Consider the following 18,750-nt stretch of genomic DNA (forward strand, 5'->3'; position numbering starts at 1 on the left):
CCTCACCAGCTGCTTTGTTAGTTTTGAGCTGATGAATGGCATCCTCCACTACCCTCAGCGTGGGAGTTGGTTCATTCCTTCCTCAACTGCACTGGTGTCGTCGTTTCCTCCGTTGCCGTCATGTCCCGCGGCTACGTTCTCCATGCCATTCAGATGCTAGTCGAAGTGCTGCTTCCACCTTTCGATCACCTCACGTCCGTCCGCCAAAAGGCCTCAGTCTTTATCCCTGCATATTTCGGCTTGCGGACAAAGCCGCTGCGAGATGCGTTGAGCTTCTGTTAGATCTTCTGTGTTTCTTGGGAACGGCACAGCAGTTCCATTTCTTCGCACTCCGCTTCTTCCAGGCGGCGCTTTTTCTCCCGTAAGAGGGTTTCCGCTTCTGTTTGTAACGTTCCACATTCTGTCGGGTCCCTTGCTGCAGCATTACCGCTGCGTTCTTCTCCTCCAAAACCGTTCTGCACTCTTCGTCGAACCATTCGTTCCGTCGATTCCGTTCCACGTACCCGATGGTACTGTCGGCTGCGTCGTTGATGGCTGCTTTCACTATACTCCAGCAGTCCTCTAGAGGGGCCTCATCGAGCTCGCCCTCGACTGGCAACGCAACCAAGATTCTGCGCGTATGCTGAGGCAACATACGGTTGTTTTAGTCGCTCTAGGTTGTATCGTGGCGGTCGCCGGTACCGTACATTGTTGATGACGGAGAGTTTTGGGCGCAGTTTGACGATCACCAGATAGTGGTCAGAGTCGATGTTGGCGCCACGATAGGTCCTGACGTCGATAATGTCGGAGAAGTGCCGTCCGTCAATCAGAACGTGGTCGATTTGAGATTCCATCTGCTGTAGTGGTCTCCAGGTGTAACGATAAGGGGGGCTGTGTTGGAAAAATGTGCTCTGTATGGCCATGTTTTTGGAGGCGGCGAAATCAATGAGTCGTAGGCCGTTTTCGTTCGTCTGCTGGTGGGCACTGAACTTTCCAATCGTCGGTTTGAATTCCTCCTCCTGGCCTCCCTGAGTACTCGCGTTCGAGCTGCGCGTAAATTGCGTCCTTGTCATCATCAGTGATGTGGGCTGTACACGTTTATTATGCTGAATTTGAAGAATCGACCCTTGATCCTCAACCTGCACATTCTTGCGTCGATCGGCCACCAACCGATCACGCGCTCTGCATTTCATCACGATGAAAGCTGTTCGCAGCTCACGTATGTTGCCGCAACTCTGGTAGATGGTATGATTATCTCTAAACGTTCGCACCATGGATCCTGTCCAACACACCTCCTGCAGCGCTACGATGCCGAACCCGCGGTCCTTCAGTAGATCGACGAGTATGCGGGTGCTCCCAATGAAGATGAGAGATCGGCAGTTCCACATACCGAGTTTCCAATCGCAACGTCTTTTTGTTTACTGGGGTCGTTACCGTTGGTCTCGGTTCGTATTATTCTGTTGCTGATTTTCCGTTACAATATTTTTTACGACTGGCTCGATGCATCAACCCCCTATTTTCCGAAGGACCATAGTGCACAGTTGAGCTTAGAGTCCTTCCCTGGCACTCGGACGTTGATCAGCTGCCCCTAAGATGGGGATCAGACGCTGTTGTGCGCCACTCCTCCTGGAGAACAGACGCTCAGGTTTGCAGAAGCAACTCCCCCCCCCCTTCCTGTCAGCCGACGACCAAAGTTCCCAGCGGGGTTGGTTACTCGATCTTCCCTAAGGTTGCTCGTAGTTTCCGGTCGGTACCACGAGGAGGTAGGGATTGGAGTTGCTGGGCAGAGGCTAGTAGATTACAATGGGACCTGTATTGCGCAGCATACCTGGCCTTCATCTGACAAACAAGGATTTGTATAAGGAAGCTGACAATGCGTAGACCCAGTAAAGCTTCTATCACCACTCCCTTCAAGTGATGTGATGTCATTGGTAGGGGGTTAAGGTTCTACCGATGGCAGGTGTCTTAGTTCGAATCCCATCCGGGTCCGAAAATGTTATAACGTACTGGTAACTATTTTTATGTAAGTACATGTTTCTATAAATAGATAACACACTTTAATTATTTTATCCAAAAAAAGAGTATAAAAATTGTATTTACCCTAAAAGGCGTGAAAAGAATTATAAGGGGTTGTGGGGGTAAAGTGGACAACCTAAGCATTTTGGTCGTTTTCAGTGGAAATGCGCAAAATCCAATTGCTTTTCCGAGTAACATAGAAGGTAATGATATACTAATGAAATCTTGTAAGGGATTGCATTTGAAAAGTATTGTTTTCTTTGATTATTTTCTTCACCAAAATAACGTGAAAAAAATCGGTGAAGGTAAAATGGACAATCGATGGGGTAAAATGAACAAGTCGTTAAAAGTTATATAACAGCATATTGTTTCTATGTTTTTAATTACAAACTATCAAATTTCTAACGAAGCCTTAATTTTCTTGTTTTCAAACTTTTATTATAAACTTTGAATCACACTTAAATAACTATTGTAAAAATGGTGTAAAAACAAGCACTGTTTTGGATGAAAATTATAATTTGTTGAAATAAAATATTTTATCATAACTTTTCACTTCAACTATCTCACTATATGTATAACGGCTGATAATTCTGGAGTTTGCAAAAAAATATAAAATGTTGGTGAAATTTGAACCGATTGTCCAATTTACCTCCAAGGTCTGATTATGTTAAAAGTATTTTTTTACAAAACTCATTTTTTTCGGTCAAATATATACTTTTACGTTGTCTTTATTGGTTTCGGGTATAAAACTTGTAATAACTTACGAGAAAACCTTAGCAATGATAAGCTAGTTTTACATTATTTCCGATTTTTCACGTAATTTTTAAAATTTTTGTCATTTTGAAGAGGTTTATTTGATTTTAATGTTCAAGATCAGCAAAAGTATAATGATTCTTGCTTAAGCATAAGCTTCAATCGTTAAAACATGTTGAAAAACAATAAAAGCCATGAAACAATACCCTGTCCATGTTATCCCACCTGTCCACTTCACCCCCACCACCCAACACAATTTGATTGATTGATTTAGCTTTATTGTAGAGACTTTCAGTCCATGGAACAAGTTTCACAATATTTTTGTTATGACTATAACAAAAGTTTATAAATTTTTGTTATTTTCTATGGGAACTACGTTAGATTTTTTGTTATTTTAACTACGAACGGTACATGTTTTATGGCAATTGCTGTTATGAAATTTAATTCTAACAATATACAAATAGTCAGCTAGTCAGGTTTACATAGAAATTCCTCCAAAGAGTGCTTATGAATTATTCAGGCCTCAGGATTTTCTCTTAAATTATTGCTTCAGAAATTTCTACAATGATTTTTTCCACAAATCCTGAACAAATAACTCCAGATTCTTTTTCATACAGAGCGTTTTTCTGTATACTTTCATAGATTCTTTAAAAAATTCTTTGTTTTTTTTCAGAAAAACTGTTCAGAAACTCTCTAAAATACACTCCAGGAGTTTTTTTTATTATTATTTCAGCCCTAGACTGGTTCGCCGGGAGGGGATAGTTTTGTTTTATGTTTATATAATAATATCTTCAGAAATTGTATCATGTCTATTTCCAGAGTTTTCTCCAGGAGTTCTTCCAAGAATTCCTTCCTGAGAAATTTATTGAGGGATTTATACAAGATTTCTACCAACGCCTTTATCTGCAATTTCTGAAGTGTTTCATCCTGGAAATCATTTCAAAGTTGCTTCAAAAGTGTCTTATGATAAAAGAAAGGTATTCTAAGAGGAGTCTGCAGTATTTTCCTAGGCAAACATCCAGGTGTTCCTCCAGAGGCAAATTCAGAAAACATTTCAAGAATCTATGTCTTAGAATCTCTCCATACAATATTGAAGTACATCTTTTACGAATTTTCAAAGATAACACCAAGAGTTCTATTAAAAGGAATCCTTTGGAACAACCATGCTGGGAATGCTGTAGAGTTTCCATCAGAGAATCTTTCGAGAATATTTCCAGGAATTTTTTTGTGCAATTGTTCAAATAACTTCTGGAAAAAAAATCATTTTTTTTACGAACCCACACAAGTAATTTCTAAAAAAAAATTGAAGGAATTTCGACGGGAATCCCTTAAGATTTTTTTCATGGCACTCTTGAAGGAAATCCTTAAAGAAAGAATTCATGTTAGACGGATTTCCTTAAAAGATTTTTTGAGAAAACCCTTCATTGAAATTCCTGAATAAGTCGCCTAAATTCCGAGGAAGAAGTTTTTTGAATCATTCCCTGACGAAGTATCAGAAGGAATCCGAGCAGGAATTTCTAAAAAAAATCCCTGAGGAAAATGTAGAATAAATCTGCAGTATAGTTTCTGTAGAAATCTCAGAAAGTACTCTTGAACGAAGAATTCCTAGAGGAGTATTCGATGAAATCCTTGGGAATTTCTTGAAACAATCTCGGCAGTAGAATTTGAAGAATTTTTGGGGGAAAATACCTGAAGAAATTCCTAGGAAAACCCTGGAGGTATTCCTAGCAAAGTTTGTTGAATGATTAAAAAAAACACATCTGTTAAAATGTATTGATGAATTTCTTGGAGTATTTTCTGAAAGGTATCTGTGGACATTTTCCTGAAGAAATTCTTGTAAGAATACTTAAAGTAAAGCTTCTGAAAAGATCTCTTGAGATATTTCGGAAGAAATTTCTGTATGAATAAGCAGGAAAAAATCTGAATAAATTTCTTAAGGAATATGTGAGGAAATGCTAAGGAAATGCCTAAGATTGTTTTGGAAAAATACCTTGAGAAATATCTGGAGGAAGTCCTGAAATAAACAAATTGCTGTATGAACTCCTGTAGGATTTTGTGGATGAACCCCTGTAGATATTTCTGGACGCATTCTGGCGGGAAAATTCAATAGAATCCTCACAGCAATTCCTGAACAAATCTCTGGTGGATTGCCTGCATGCTTCTCTGAAAGAATCTCTGGAAAATTGTCTGAGGAAACTAACAAAAACTTACAAATTAAATTTATGAAAAAAATCTTTCATAGAGATTTGTGAATTTCTTCACAAGATTTTTTGTGAATTTCTGAAGGAATCCATGGATTCATTTCAGAAGCACTATAGATGATTTCTTAATGGAATCTTGAGACAAATACATGAAAAATTCTCATACAGAATTTCTGAAGGATTCCCACGAAGCTTGTGAAGGAGTATATTGAGGATTTTCTGAAAAAAAAAAGCTTTAGAGAAATTTCTGGAGGAATTTTGAACTTGATTTGGCATTTCCGAAGAATGGTTTCATAAAGGTCCCCTCCAGAATCACGAGATGCAGGCAATAAGTATCTTTGGAGCAGTTCTGTTCTAGAGTATTCATAATCTATATCGACATGGCCATGCTCCTTCCCCTAGACTTATGACCTTGTAAACGCTTATGACGACGAGCGAAGTTTTTTGGCAGTGTTGTACTTTTTATAACGCCGCGCGTCCTGAAGGGTTAATAAGGGAACCGATACCCTTTACCAAAAAAAATAATGGAATGTAGGGTCTTGTACCATTCGGGCAGGTGTAAATATTTTGGGCACTTGCCGCTATAACTAAGTCAATTTCGGACCGATTGATTTGAAATTTTGTATAGAGTTAGGTACGTATAGTACGTATAGACCCTATGTACAGGAGATGGCCAAAATGTTTGGGATAGGCAACTTGTTTTTCTCTCTCAAAAAAGTTCAACATGCTATAACTCTTCAAAGAGTGCATTTAAAAATCTCAAATTTTGACTGTTTGTCTACCTATTATATGTGCATCATTGGTACAAATTTGGGCTCGATTGATTAATCTTTCGCAAAGTTAGAACCGTTCAGGTAAAACACTTTTTTGTAGACAACTCATTTTTGAACTTTCATATCTCTGAAACTAGTGAACCGAATCGAATGAAATTATGAACGTACACTAACAATATACAAATTCTTCACAAACTATTAAAACATAGATACTTTTTGAACGTTGAACAAAGTTATCATGGATTGACACTTTTTGGATTTTCTCAAAAAAACATATTTGTTTACGCCAATGTCAATAAATTTTAGTGTTGATGTCCAAATATTGTCCACTTATGTTCTCAAGTTATCTTTAATCAGATATATTAGAGCCAATTTAGATTAAAGGAAGAACACATTTAGTATTTTTTGTGTGGTATTGTAAATTTGGCTTATTTCCCTCTATATGGGTTAAAATTTCAACCAATATTACATTTTATATATTGTTATAAATCAATATATTGTTGATAAACGCTAAAAAAATCATTTAATTCGGTTCACTGGTTTCCGAGATATGACAGCTCAAAAATTGGTTGTCTAAAAATAATGTTTTACCCAAATGGTTCTAACTTCGCGAAAAACTATTCAATTGAGCCCAAATTTGTACCAATGATGCACATATAACAGATTGATAAACGGTCAAAATTTGAGATTTTTTGATGCACTCTAAGAAAAATTACAGCATGCTGAATTTTTTTGTGGGTGAAAAAAAGTTGCCTATCAGAAACATTTTGGCCACCCCCTGTAAATATAATTGTGTTGAGTTTCTATAGCTAAAAGATACCCACCCTATCAAACAATCCCACTGCCATTGTCGGTACAAATCTAAACCGCAACCGAATACACTTAATCCGCATCTCATCTCCAACCCAGAGGGCCTCCGAAGATTGATCTGTTTACGTTAACGTGCGAAATCACACTGACTGCGCACTGCTTGACCGACCGTCACTACTGTCATCTTCCCATCGGCCACGGACAACGCACCGGTGCGGCGGTGACGGTCATCCGGTAAACAACGCAGAAAAACCTCGGGTTGGCACCTTATTAAAATTTAATTTGATGAAAATCAATGACCACATTGGACATGCTTTTATCTTTCGTTGGGTCGCTTCTGCCTCCAGCCACAGTCAGTCAGTGCCTTTGGTAGTGTGGTCTCAAGGGGCTGTCCATAAACCACGTGGTCATGAGGGGGGGGGGGGGTTCGGCCAATAACCATTTTGTATGGACAAATAAAAATTTTTGTATGGACTAATGACCACGCGGGGGGGGGGGGGGGAGGTGGGGTTGAAAAGTCCCAAAAAAATGACCACGTGGTTTATGGACAGCCCCCAAAGCTGGCTGCTCAAGTCCATATCGGGTCCATCATCAGTGTCACTTGATTTGTTAAACATCAAGCCCGGCAGTCAGTGGAGGCAGGGCCGAGTGGCACTTTGCTACGATGATCATCATGCTGCTGTCGTCGATTTGCAGGACGATGCGAACTTGACCACTAGGCCTATAGGCTACGGCAACACAATGGAACGCAACGGTGAGGAGTTACCTCGCGCACGCAGAAGATGATGATGCTATTAAAATACCAACGTCCCCCATTGTCACCATGTACAGAGATCGCTGAGTGGCACAGGTAGATGCACACAGGAAGACGAATGTGTGTCTAGGTTCGAGTTAACTCTCAGAGGCAGAAAAGGGGCGGGGAGGTTCGTTTCTTCGGTCACTCTATGGGACGGTAATAGACAGGCATTGTCATTATGCACGGGTTGTCACTACACCGCGGGGAAGCTAATGATGTCGTTTTACACGCTATTTCAATACTTTGATCGCGCGAGGAGTACTCTCTTTTCGTAGGGGGGAGATCGTAGCTTTGAATACAGAGGAGAGGAGGCATCAAATGATGCTGTTGGTTTGGATGTCACTGCGAGTGACAGAATGGCGCCACCTTGTTAGAGAGTCTTCGTGAAAATTAGCATGAACCATGTGCGTAGGTGAATAGGGAGGGGACTGGTAGATTTCCCACAAAGTAGTATATTTGGAATTCATAGTACGTTCTTCTGGGATACTTTTTTCTGGAAAAAAGGATGTTTAACTTTAATTCGAAATTGCCACAGGTTTATAAGCGTATAAAATTTTGTACATAATTCTTTGAGTTATTTCTTTGGCCTTATGAGGAAGTTCAACATATGTGGGCAGTGTTGAGCATACTCACTTGCAAGAGTGATACTCACTTGTTTCTATCTCAGTCCAGAAGCATACTATCAAAACATAATGTTTGAAGGGCTTTTAGATTGTAGTTTAATCTAATAGTTTGCCGAATAAAGTAAAGGTCGCAGATGCATACGAAAGTTGTGAGAGAGCTGTGAGCACGAGGTGAGTAAAATTCGTGTAAATTATACTCACCTTGGGCTCACAGCTCTTTCACGGTTTTGGTATGCGTCTGCAACCTTTACTTTATTCGGCAAACTTTTAGATTAAACTACTATCTAAAAGCCCTTCAAACATCATTTTTTTGATAGCATGCTTCTGGACTGAGATAGAAGCAAGTGAGTATAACTTTTCACTAGTGAGTATTCTCAACACTATGTGTGGGATGAAAGAAAATGAGGGATTAATTTTTGTGAAGTCTCTTTATAGACATTATAAGGAATTTGTAGCCGAATGGTATAACTTATGTTTGCTACAATTGATGTTCTAAGCTTATTCCAAGGACCATTTTCATTATTAAGTGCTAATGTCGAGACGGTGCTTTTTTGTTTTTTTTTTGTTTGTTCTCAAATCTTCTTTGTGCAAAACATGCATTCAAACGTGAGGTAGGCTCCACAAGTGTCAAGAAATCGGCTCTAGATACGGAATTTTCGGGAAAAATATGAAAATTCGGCATATTGGCAAAGGCTACAAATATTTTAAGGAATACCTTAAGGAACTTTGTTTCATGAAACTCATTCAAATTCTTCAGGGGTTTTTTTTTTTTCAAGAACCTCTTCAGACATTTCTACAACAATTCCACCTGAGAGAGAACCTTTGCCATGGAAACTAGGAATACTGTGAAATATTAACGGATATTTGTCGGTTTTCTAAGGAGGAAAGTGAAACCTCCGTGCATTTATTATGGAGTTGTCCTGCTCTTTTTAACAGAAGAGCGATTTTCTTTGATAAGGGACTTTTACAGCCCTTTGAAGTATGGTGTTTAAATTCCAGTAAGGTAATCGTTTCATACGGCACATTATACCAAGCTGAGATAATACCTAGGACTTGCGTTGATCATTTCTGACACATAGAAATTAATCACCTTGGCAAGGTACAATTATTAAAATGGGTTGTGTATAACAAAAGAACAAATATGATCGCAGAAATAATATACGTACCCGACAAAAAAGTAACTAACTACTTAATTATGGGGATTCATATACTGAAAATTTTGTTGTGCTGTTTTGTGACTATGTTGCGAAGACTGGACTTTATTTAATTAGTAATAGACTTACTACATTCATTAAGACTATGTCAGATGAATTAATAATAAAAATTAAAAAAAATAAAAATAAATAAACATTACAGTTCAATGTCTTTGTAGAATGCACAAAATCCTCTTTTTAAGTATTTTTATGTGTGAGCTTATTTTGCCGAGCAAATAAAGAGGAAGAGCAATGCAAAACCAATATGTATTGTTCAATAACGGCGATATATGGCAACGGTGGCCAGGGAGCATTCATATAGGAGAGAGCAAAGAGAGGTTGCAGATGTGTTTCAGGGTGGTACACGAAGGATTTGATTATCCAGAGTCGCGTTCTTAACCGTCCTTATGCATTAGGGTAATTTTCTACCCAAAACGTACACTACGTTAGCGAGCTGTTTCCAACGTGATGCTTCTCAAGTACATACACTGTGGTGCATAATTGATCGGACAAACGCCGATTTTCATACAAAATGGTCAAGTTTAAGATGCTGTAACTATGGTGTAAGGGCCCATATAGCCGAGGCGGTAAACGCACGGGTATTCAGCATGACCATGCTGAGGGTGACGGGTTCGATTCCCGGTCGGTCCAGGATCTTTTCGTAAAGGAAATTTCCTTGACTTCCTTGGGCATAGAGTATCTTCGTGCCTGCCACACGACGATATACAAATGCAAAATGGTCATTGGCAGAGGAAGCTCTCAGTTAATAACTGTGGAAGTGCTCATAGAACACTAAGCTGAGAAGCAGGCTTTGTCCCAGTGAGGACGTTACGCCAAGGAGAGGAGAGGAGGAGGAACTATGGTTTGCTTTGTTGGATTGAGCTCAATTTTTGACACGGAACTACAAATATGCTGAATTTTGTGTATACAAAGTATAAAATGTTTTCGTTCACAGGTCTGGGCGTGGCAAGGCGTTGAAAATATTGCAAAAGTGATCGGACAGCGGTACCCCTTTGATTTACACGCGTGCCGCTGGCCGATCGTTACTGCACATACAAAAATTTTAGGATTTTCATATAAAAAAGCGTTACGGCTAAAATGTTAATTTTAGCGTCACGTAATAAATGGATGCTGCCTTATATGCGTTTCAAGACGCTTCAGTGGGTTTTAGTGGATTTCAGGGTGTTTAAGATGGCCACAGCAGAATTTGAGATGCGTTTCCAGGGTTTGAAAAGGGATTTCTGGTGAGTTTAAAGGGGTTTCAGGGTGTTTGAGGAGAATTTTTTTTTTTTTAGAGAGACTTTACCGTACTCGGCATTCGTCTCTTCCTTTGAGGAGAATTTAGGGGGGTTTCTGATGAGGAAAATTTATATACCATTTCAAGTAATTAAAAGTTCCGATAATAGGGTACTTTATGAGCTTGGAAGTTTGCAAGAGTTTGCTCTATAGCCTTCTATGTAGCTTAATTTATAAGTAATTTCGGAACTTGAGAGTTCACATAATGAAGCTGAATAGCCTTCTAAGCAGCTTCTGATACAACTTTCTCAAAAGGAGCGTAAAAACAGAAATTACTTCTACTTGTCAGATTCACCATCTCCTCTGTTGTTTGCCTGTGTTGCGTGAAACAAGACCCAACTTATTTTACCATGCCGCACTACTATGAAGATTAGAACCGGGGTTTCAAATCCGGTGTTAGTCATGTTAGTTTTCATCTGCACTTCGACAAATTGATTCCTTAAATTGAAATTTTCTGTCCATGAAAATATTCTTACAAAGTAGTTTTTAACAAGTTACTGCAATGATCTTCTAAGAACTTGAAAGTTCCAATAAAGTTCTGCGGAGCATCATAAGCAGATTTCATGCTGCTTAAGAGACTAACAATGAGCATTACTGGAACTTTTATGTGCGAAGTTTCAGCAAAGCTCATTGTTAGTGTAAGCTGCCCCTTATGGACAGCACGCGCCTTTTATAAACTCTCCGACGTCAATCATCTCGAGCCTGTGACAACTGTGGACTGGATTGATAGCTATCGCTGTCACCGACTGTGAGTAGCAATATTGAAACAAAAGACGAAAGAATCCAAAAAGCACTGATCATTCGCGTTAACGCAGAAAGTAAATTCTAACTCCTAAATTGTTTATTCTACCTAAAATTGTTATTATTCTAAATTAGTTATTCTATTCGGCTCCTATCTGTATGAATTGCCCAAAAACTGATAGGTAACCCATTTGCAAGTGAAATTACGAGCGGGCTTAAATGAATTTACATTGTTTATGACTTTAAGTTGCCTAGTACAACGGTTATTTAGAGCAGTAGCTTGCCTAACCTGTATTAAAAAAGAAGCGTTGCAAGCTATTTGGTAAGCTACAGGATAACTTAGCAATAAACATCTAAAAAGTCTTCTGATTCCCAATTAAAACATTCACAGCCGCCTCTGTTCACCTCACGATTACTTGACTTGACAAGACTGCGGGACAGATTACCAAAAGCGGTGTTAAACTGTAGATTGCTAAGACAAAAAACCTAAGATATTAGACCTTAACCATTACAAGAAGGAACTTGGCTAACATTCACTCTTTACCTATCTATTTCGTTTAAATTGTCCCATATAGGAAATTTATAATCTCCCAATATAGAGTTAAAGTAAAACTTGCTCTGGAGGTTATTTATGCGAAAGAAATTCCCCCCGCGGTCCGGTAGTCAACAACAGCTTATAAATTTCGTTTAAATTCAAGACATGTCTAGCCGAAGCAATCTCAGACCGGATTTGAGAACCGGTGCAACGAGAACGCGATCGGTTGCAAAAATCGGTGGTAGTGGTGGTCAAAGTGAACATCAAGTGGAAGATGGTGCTTACGGTGGTATTGTACCGGTGGTTGTCACAAGGGTCCCGTCGCCAGAGCAACAGGCGAATCAAACCCTGCCGGGTAGAGCATGCAAAGTGTGTGGTGGTCCAGACACTGAAGAGATGATTCAATGCGACGTCTGCAACAAGTGGCATCATTTCGCCTGCGTGGGAGTCACCAAGGAGATTGAGGACAATAATTGGAGCTGTGCTGTCTGCGACACAGTAACCAGAGCTCTGCAAATCCTATCGACCTCCGACAAGGCTCCAAGGCAAGCGGAAACAGCAAAAAGAAGCAAGTCGTTAAATTCGGTCATCCCGTCGGACAAACAGCACACACTGCAACCTCCGGATGGGCCGTCAAGCAAAGGAGCAGCGAAACAGTCGTCGCAGCTGAAATCCATACCGGATCGTTCGGCGAAAGGAACGTACTCAGTGCTTTCTCACGGATCTTCCAGAAGTTCAATACTGAAACTCGAACTTCAAAAGTTGGAGGAGGAGCGTGCGCTGGAGCAGATAGAAGCGGAAAAGCAGCGAAACTATCTGAACAAAAAGTACGACATTTTGAGGCAGCTGACCAACCAGTCCGACATGACGTCAATTGCGGAAGGAACGGAACGAGTGAACGCCTGGGTCGAGGACGTGAACGGATGTGGTCATAGTGAATCGTTGGTTGAACCAGCTCCCAACAATTTCTCTCCTCGGGGGTGTTCAACACTAAACCGTTCAAACGTGAATAGGGGTTCCCAGGCGACGAGTAGACAATCTCCTGCGCTAACTGGTCCAATCAATTATAATATTAGAAATAGTAGACGCTCTATTCCCATGCCCGTTTCTGGTGAAGGTCCCCTGCTTCGGTCGTCCAGATATCATGCGATTCCGCAAGACGATGGGTTCTCTTCCGTAAGCCACAATCCCTCATCACGCCATCAAAGTATCCGTCATGGACCAACTCGTGCACAGCTGGCTGCACGTCAGGCAATCTCTAAAGATCTGCCTACTTTCTCTGGAAATCCTGAAGATTGGCCGATTTTCCTTTCGTCATTTAATAGTACTTCAGCGATGTGCGGGTTCACAAATGATGAAAACATCATTCGATTGCAGAGATGTTTGAAAGGGCGAGCATATGATGCAGTGAAAAGCCAGCTGATGCATCCAGCAAACGTTCCTGGAGTAATCGCTACCCTGAAGATGATGTTCGGGCAGCCTGAAGCCATTGTACACTCGCTTGTGGCTAAGATCAATGCGTTACCATCCTTGAGAGAGGATAAGTTGGAGACACTGGTGGATTTCGCAGTGAACGAAAAAAACTTTTGTGCAACAGTAGACGCTTGTGGTTTAGAGGATCACCTATACAATGTGTCGCTCTTGCAGCAACTGGTTTCTAAGCTTCCGCCAACCTTGAAGCTGGATTGGGCATGCTACCGTATGTCTGTACCTCGAGTCAACTTGGCGACTTTCGGAAATTTCCTGTATTCCCTCGCAGAGGCCGCCAGCACGGTTGTCTTCCCTATAACAGTTGCAGATCAGAAGCAGACTCGGAGCGAAACCCGCTTACCAAAGAAGGGGAATGCATTCTTAAACGCTCACTTGGAAACTCAACCGGAAATCGATGTTTCGATGCCCGCCACGTCAAGTAACGCCAACGCAATAGATCGTCCGCCAGCGCCCATAGATCGTCTCAACGATGGGTGTCCGATTTGCAAAGGTAGTTGCAGAACAGCCGATAAATGCAAACAATTTCTTGAGCTCTCACGTGATGCACGCTGGGCTTCCGTGCGTGAATTCGGATTGTGTCGTAGATGTCTCCGTCGCCACAATGGAAGCTGCAACACGAAGGAATGTGGCCAAAACGGATGTACGTTCAAACATCATGCATTACTTCACAACGACCAGCAGCGAGTTCAGCAAATCACTACAGTGGTAGCTTCGCCGAACCCGAATTCCGGATCATCCGAGCCGGAGACTAGCCAGGGTCACGGATGCAATACTCATCGTACAAAAACTTCGGCTGTCCTCTTTCGATACCTGCCTGTGGTGCTAAGAAACCGTGACAAAACAGTTCAAACCTATGCGTTTTTCGACGAGGGCTCCGAGCTCAGTTTGCTCGATGATGGCTTGGCCAAGCTTTTGGAACTTGATGGGGAAATCAGTCCGCTATGTTTAAGATGGACTGGTGGAAAAGAGCGCAATGAAGACAACTCCCGTATCGTAAGCCTGGAAATAGGAGGGATTCGGAACCAAACCAAAATGTTTAACTTGAACAACGTAAGGACAGTTCAAGAACTGTTGTTGCCTCACCAGACAATCGATATGAAGGAGCTATCGCAGCTATACCCACATCTTCGTGGGCTTCCAGTAGACTCATATCAGTCCGCTCAACCACGCATACTCATAGGGTTGAAGCACGCGTTCATCGGCTTAGTACTTCAAAGCAGAGAAGGAGAACTAAATCATCTCATTGCATCGAAAACGCGTTTAGGCTGGACCGTTTACGGAGGGTGTACAGAGGATGCTCCCAATGTCGTCCAATGTGCGTTTCATGAACATCACCAAAGCGACAACATGGACGAATCGCTACACCAAGCAATGAAGGAGTATTTCTCTTTGGACAGTCTTGGGATAACGAAGCCATCGAACATACTTCTGTCCACCGACGATCAACGGGCCGAGACTCTTTTACGTTCACTCACGAAACTCAAGAATGGTCGATACGAAACTGGGCTATTATGGCGCTCCGATGATGCGCGCCTGCCAGATAACCATGCTATGGCCCTTCGCCGTCATCGTTCTCTCGAAATACGCCTAGGGAAGGATCCGGAGTTGGCGGAAATACTGAATAAGAAAATCGCCGATTACCTGGAAAAGGGATACATTCGTCTGCTCACCGAAGAAGAACTGAACAAACCAATGTTCCGTGTATGGTACCTTCCGATTTTTCCGGTCACAAATCCCAATAAACCCGGAAAGATAAGAATTGTCTGGGATGCCGCAGCATCAACCTTCGGCAAATCGCTGAACTCTGCACTCCTGAAAGGCCCGGACCAGCTGTGCTCATTGTTGTCTATTCTTCTACAGTTTCGTGAACATCGAGTTGGTTTAACAGGTGACATCCGTGAGATGTTCCATCAGGTGGACATTCGGGAAGAGGACCAGCACTGCCAACGTTTTTTCTGGACAGACAAATCCGGTGATGTACGGACCTACGTGATGCGCGTTATGACTTTTGGAGCCTGCTGTTCGCCGAGCTGTGCTCAGTACGTTAAAAACGTCAACGCTGAGCGCCATTCTCAGGACTATCCGGATGCGGCGCAAGCTATAACAAAAAGGCACTATGTGGACGACATGCTTGTGAGCGTCGAGACTGAGCAGGAGGCCATTCAGCTTGCAAGCGAAGTAAAACTAGTACACGGAAACGGCGGGTTCGAAATTCGAAACTGGGTCAGTAACTCCAGCCAAGTGTTGGAGGCATTGCAAGGAGATAATGTTACAGAGAAAAACCTCGATTTGTCATCTGAACTCGCCACCGAAAAAGTGCTTGGAATGTGGTGGTGCACATCAACAGATACCTTCACATTCAAAATCTGCAGGAACCGATACGATGAGGGTCTACTGAGTGGTCAACGCTGCCCAACAAAGAGAGAGATCCTTCGGGTGCTCATGACGATATTTGACCCATTAGGATTGGTCGCCCATTTCCTCATGTTTTTGAAGATTCTGCTACAAGAAGTCTGGCGCTCCGGAGTTCAGTGGGACGAACCAATCCAGGACGTGGCTTTTGAAAAATGGAAACAATGGCTGCAGATCCTTCCTCAAGTAGAACAAACAAGTATTCCACGTTGCTTCCGAATCCATACCTCCCTTGACGGCTCCTATGATATGCAATTACATGTGTTCGTCGATGCGAGCGAAAATGGTTTTGCTGCAGGTGCATACCTTCGCTTCCATAAGAATGACGTCGTTGAGTGCACACTGGTTGCAGCAAAGACACGAGTGGCCCCGTTGAAGTTCAAATCTATCCCAAAACTAGAGCTTCAGGCAGCTGTCATTGGAACTAGACTGGCCAAAATGATTTCGGAGTCCTTGACAATTCCAATATCAAGTCGTATTTTCTGGTCTGACTCCCGGGACGTGATCTACTGGATTAACTCGGATCACAGGAGATACAGTCAATTTGTGGCATTTAGAGTGAGCGAGATCCTCGAAACCACCGAGATCAATGATTGGCGTTGGGTACCCACCAAGCATAATGTAGCTGACGATGCCACCAAGTGGGTTGGCTGGCCAGACCTGAGTCCTGATAGCAGATGGTTCAAAGGGCCGGACTTCCTGTGGCGTGCTAGTTCCGATTGGCCACGAGCTCCCTTCAACGTCTCCTCAACAATTACGGAACTGCGTCCAAATCTGCTAGCACACTTTAAAGTTCCAGAACCAATAATAAACGTAGGCGATTTTTCTAGTTGGAAGAGGCTTCTCCGTGTGACTACCTTCGTATTTCGATTTCCTGCAAACTGCCGACGCAAGCTACAGAAATTACCAACTGTTACCTCCCCGCTAGCTACCGTAGAGCTGGTTGAAGCCGAAGCTTATTTGCAGCGACTGGCACAAATTGATTCTTTTCGTGAGGAAATTGCCATTCTACGAAAAGCGCAGGAATCTCAAAACGAACAAACAACGCCACTGCCACCGAAAAGTGTTTTGTATCAGCTTTCTCCCTTCCTGGATGCGCGAGGTGTCCTCAGGATGCGGGGTAGAACGCGAATGTGCCAGTATACTACAGAAGACTCAAAGCATCCCGTTGTTCTACCGCGTGACCACCACATTACCACTCTAATTATTGCATACTACCATGAAAAATACCACCACTGCAACCATGAAACCGTCATCAATGAGCTACGCCAAAAATACTGCATATCCCGGCTTCGAGTATGCTACGGCAAAATCAGAAGACGATGTCAACGATGCAAGAACGAAAGTGCCATTCCGCGTCCACCTATCATGGCTGAACTTCCACCGGCTCGACTGGCAGCGTTTACACGTCCCTTCACACATGTGGGTATCGATTACTTTGGCCCCTTTTAAGTATCTGTAGGACGCAGAATCGAAAAACGTTGGGGAATGCTCGCTACCTGTTTGACTATCCGAGCGATTCACATCGAAACGGTCCATACTCTCAATACGGCATCGTGTATCATGGCCTTACGAAACTTTATCGCTCGTCGAGGAACTCCCAGAGTGATATATAGCGACCGTGGCACAAATTTTATTGGAACGAGTCGTGAACTGTGCGATGTAGAGGCAGCTATAAATGAGCCGGAGATTATGAAAGAGTTCATCAGTACCGATACAGAATGGAAGTTTAACCCGCCAGCAGCTCCGCATATGGGAGGAAGTTGGGAGAGGCTGGTTCGGACAGTTAAGAACAATCTGATGTCGATCAGCCCGTCTCGCACCCTGCGAGATGAAGAGCTCCAAAACTTCTTGATCGAAATCGAGAACACTGTCAATTCGCGCCCATTGACTCACGTACCGATCGACAACGATTCCGAGCCAGCTCTCACTCCGAACCATTTTTTACTTGGTTCATCTAACGGTACTAAACCTCTCACCCTTATCGACGATAGTGGGATAACGTTGAAGCAGGCTTACACCACATCGCAGGTCCTAGCGAACCAATACTGGAAGCGTTGGCTAACTGCATATCTACCCGAAATCACCAGAAGAACAAAATGGTTCACCTATACGAAGCCGATATCCATCGGCGATGTAGTGGTCATCGTTGATCCCCAGTTGCCAAGAAATTGTTGGCCAAAAGGTAAGGTTATTGGAGTCAAAACAGCGAAAGACGGCCAAATTCGGTCTGCAACAGTGCGAACAGCGTCTGGTGTATACGAGAGAGCTACCGCCAAGTTAGCCGTCCTTGATGTCAGGCGCGACGGTGAGTAAGCCAACTACGACGTAGGCGTACCGGGGGGGGGGTGTAAGCTGCCCCTTATGGACAGCACGCGCCTTTTATAAACTCTCCGACGTCAATCATCTCGAGCCTGTGACAACTGTGGACTGGATTGATAGCTATCGCTGTCACCGACTGTGAGTAGCAATATTGAAACAAAAGACGAAAGAATCCAAAAAGCACTGATCATTCGCGTTAACGCAGAAAGTAAATTCTAACTCCTAAATTGTTTATTCTACCTAAAATTGTTATTATTCTAAATTAGTTATTCTATTCGGCTCCTATCTGTATGAATTGCCCAAAAACTGATAGGTAACCCATTTGCAAGTGAAATTACGAGCGGGCTTAAATGAATTTACATTGTTTATGACTTTAAGTTGCCTAGTACAACGGTTATTTAGAGCAGTAGCTTGCCTAACCTGTATTAAAAAAGAAGCGTTGCAAGCTATTTGGTAAGCTACAGGATAACTTAGCAATAAACATCTAAAAAGTCTTCTGATTCCCAATTAAAACATTCACAGCCGCCTCTGTTCACCTCACGATTACTTGACTTGACAAGACTGCGGGACAGATTACCAAAAGCGGTGTTAAACTGTAGATTGCTAAGACAAAAAACCTAAGATATTAGACCTTAACCATTACAAGAAGGAACTTGGCTAACATTCACTCTTTACCTATCTATTTCGTTTAAATTGTCCCATATAGGAAATTTATAATCTCCCAATATAGAGTTAAAGTAAAACTTGCTCTGGAGGTTATTTATGCGAAAGAAATTCCCCCCGCGGTCCGGTAGTCAACAACAGTTAGT

General features: G+C 42.2%; 1 protein-coding gene across 1 annotated transcript; it reads left to right on the forward strand.

The window, feature by feature from the left end:
• Positions 1-11,881: 11,881 nt before the first annotated feature.
• On the forward strand, positions 11,882-17,071 carry LOC134286045 (uncharacterized). Its single transcript, XM_062847609.1, has 2 exons — positions 11,882-12,661; positions 13,364-17,071. The coding sequence occupies exons 1-2, from the start codon at positions 11,882-11,884 to the stop codon at positions 17,069-17,071; spliced, it is 4,488 nt and encodes a 1,495-aa protein (XP_062703593.1).
• Positions 17,072-18,750: the final 1,679 nt, after the last annotated feature.

This window comes from Aedes albopictus, chromosome 2 (assembly GCF_035046485.1).
Source record: "Aedes albopictus strain Foshan chromosome 2, AalbF5, whole genome shotgun sequence".
Taxonomy (NCBI): Eukaryota; Metazoa; Arthropoda; class Insecta; order Diptera; family Culicidae; genus Aedes; species Aedes albopictus.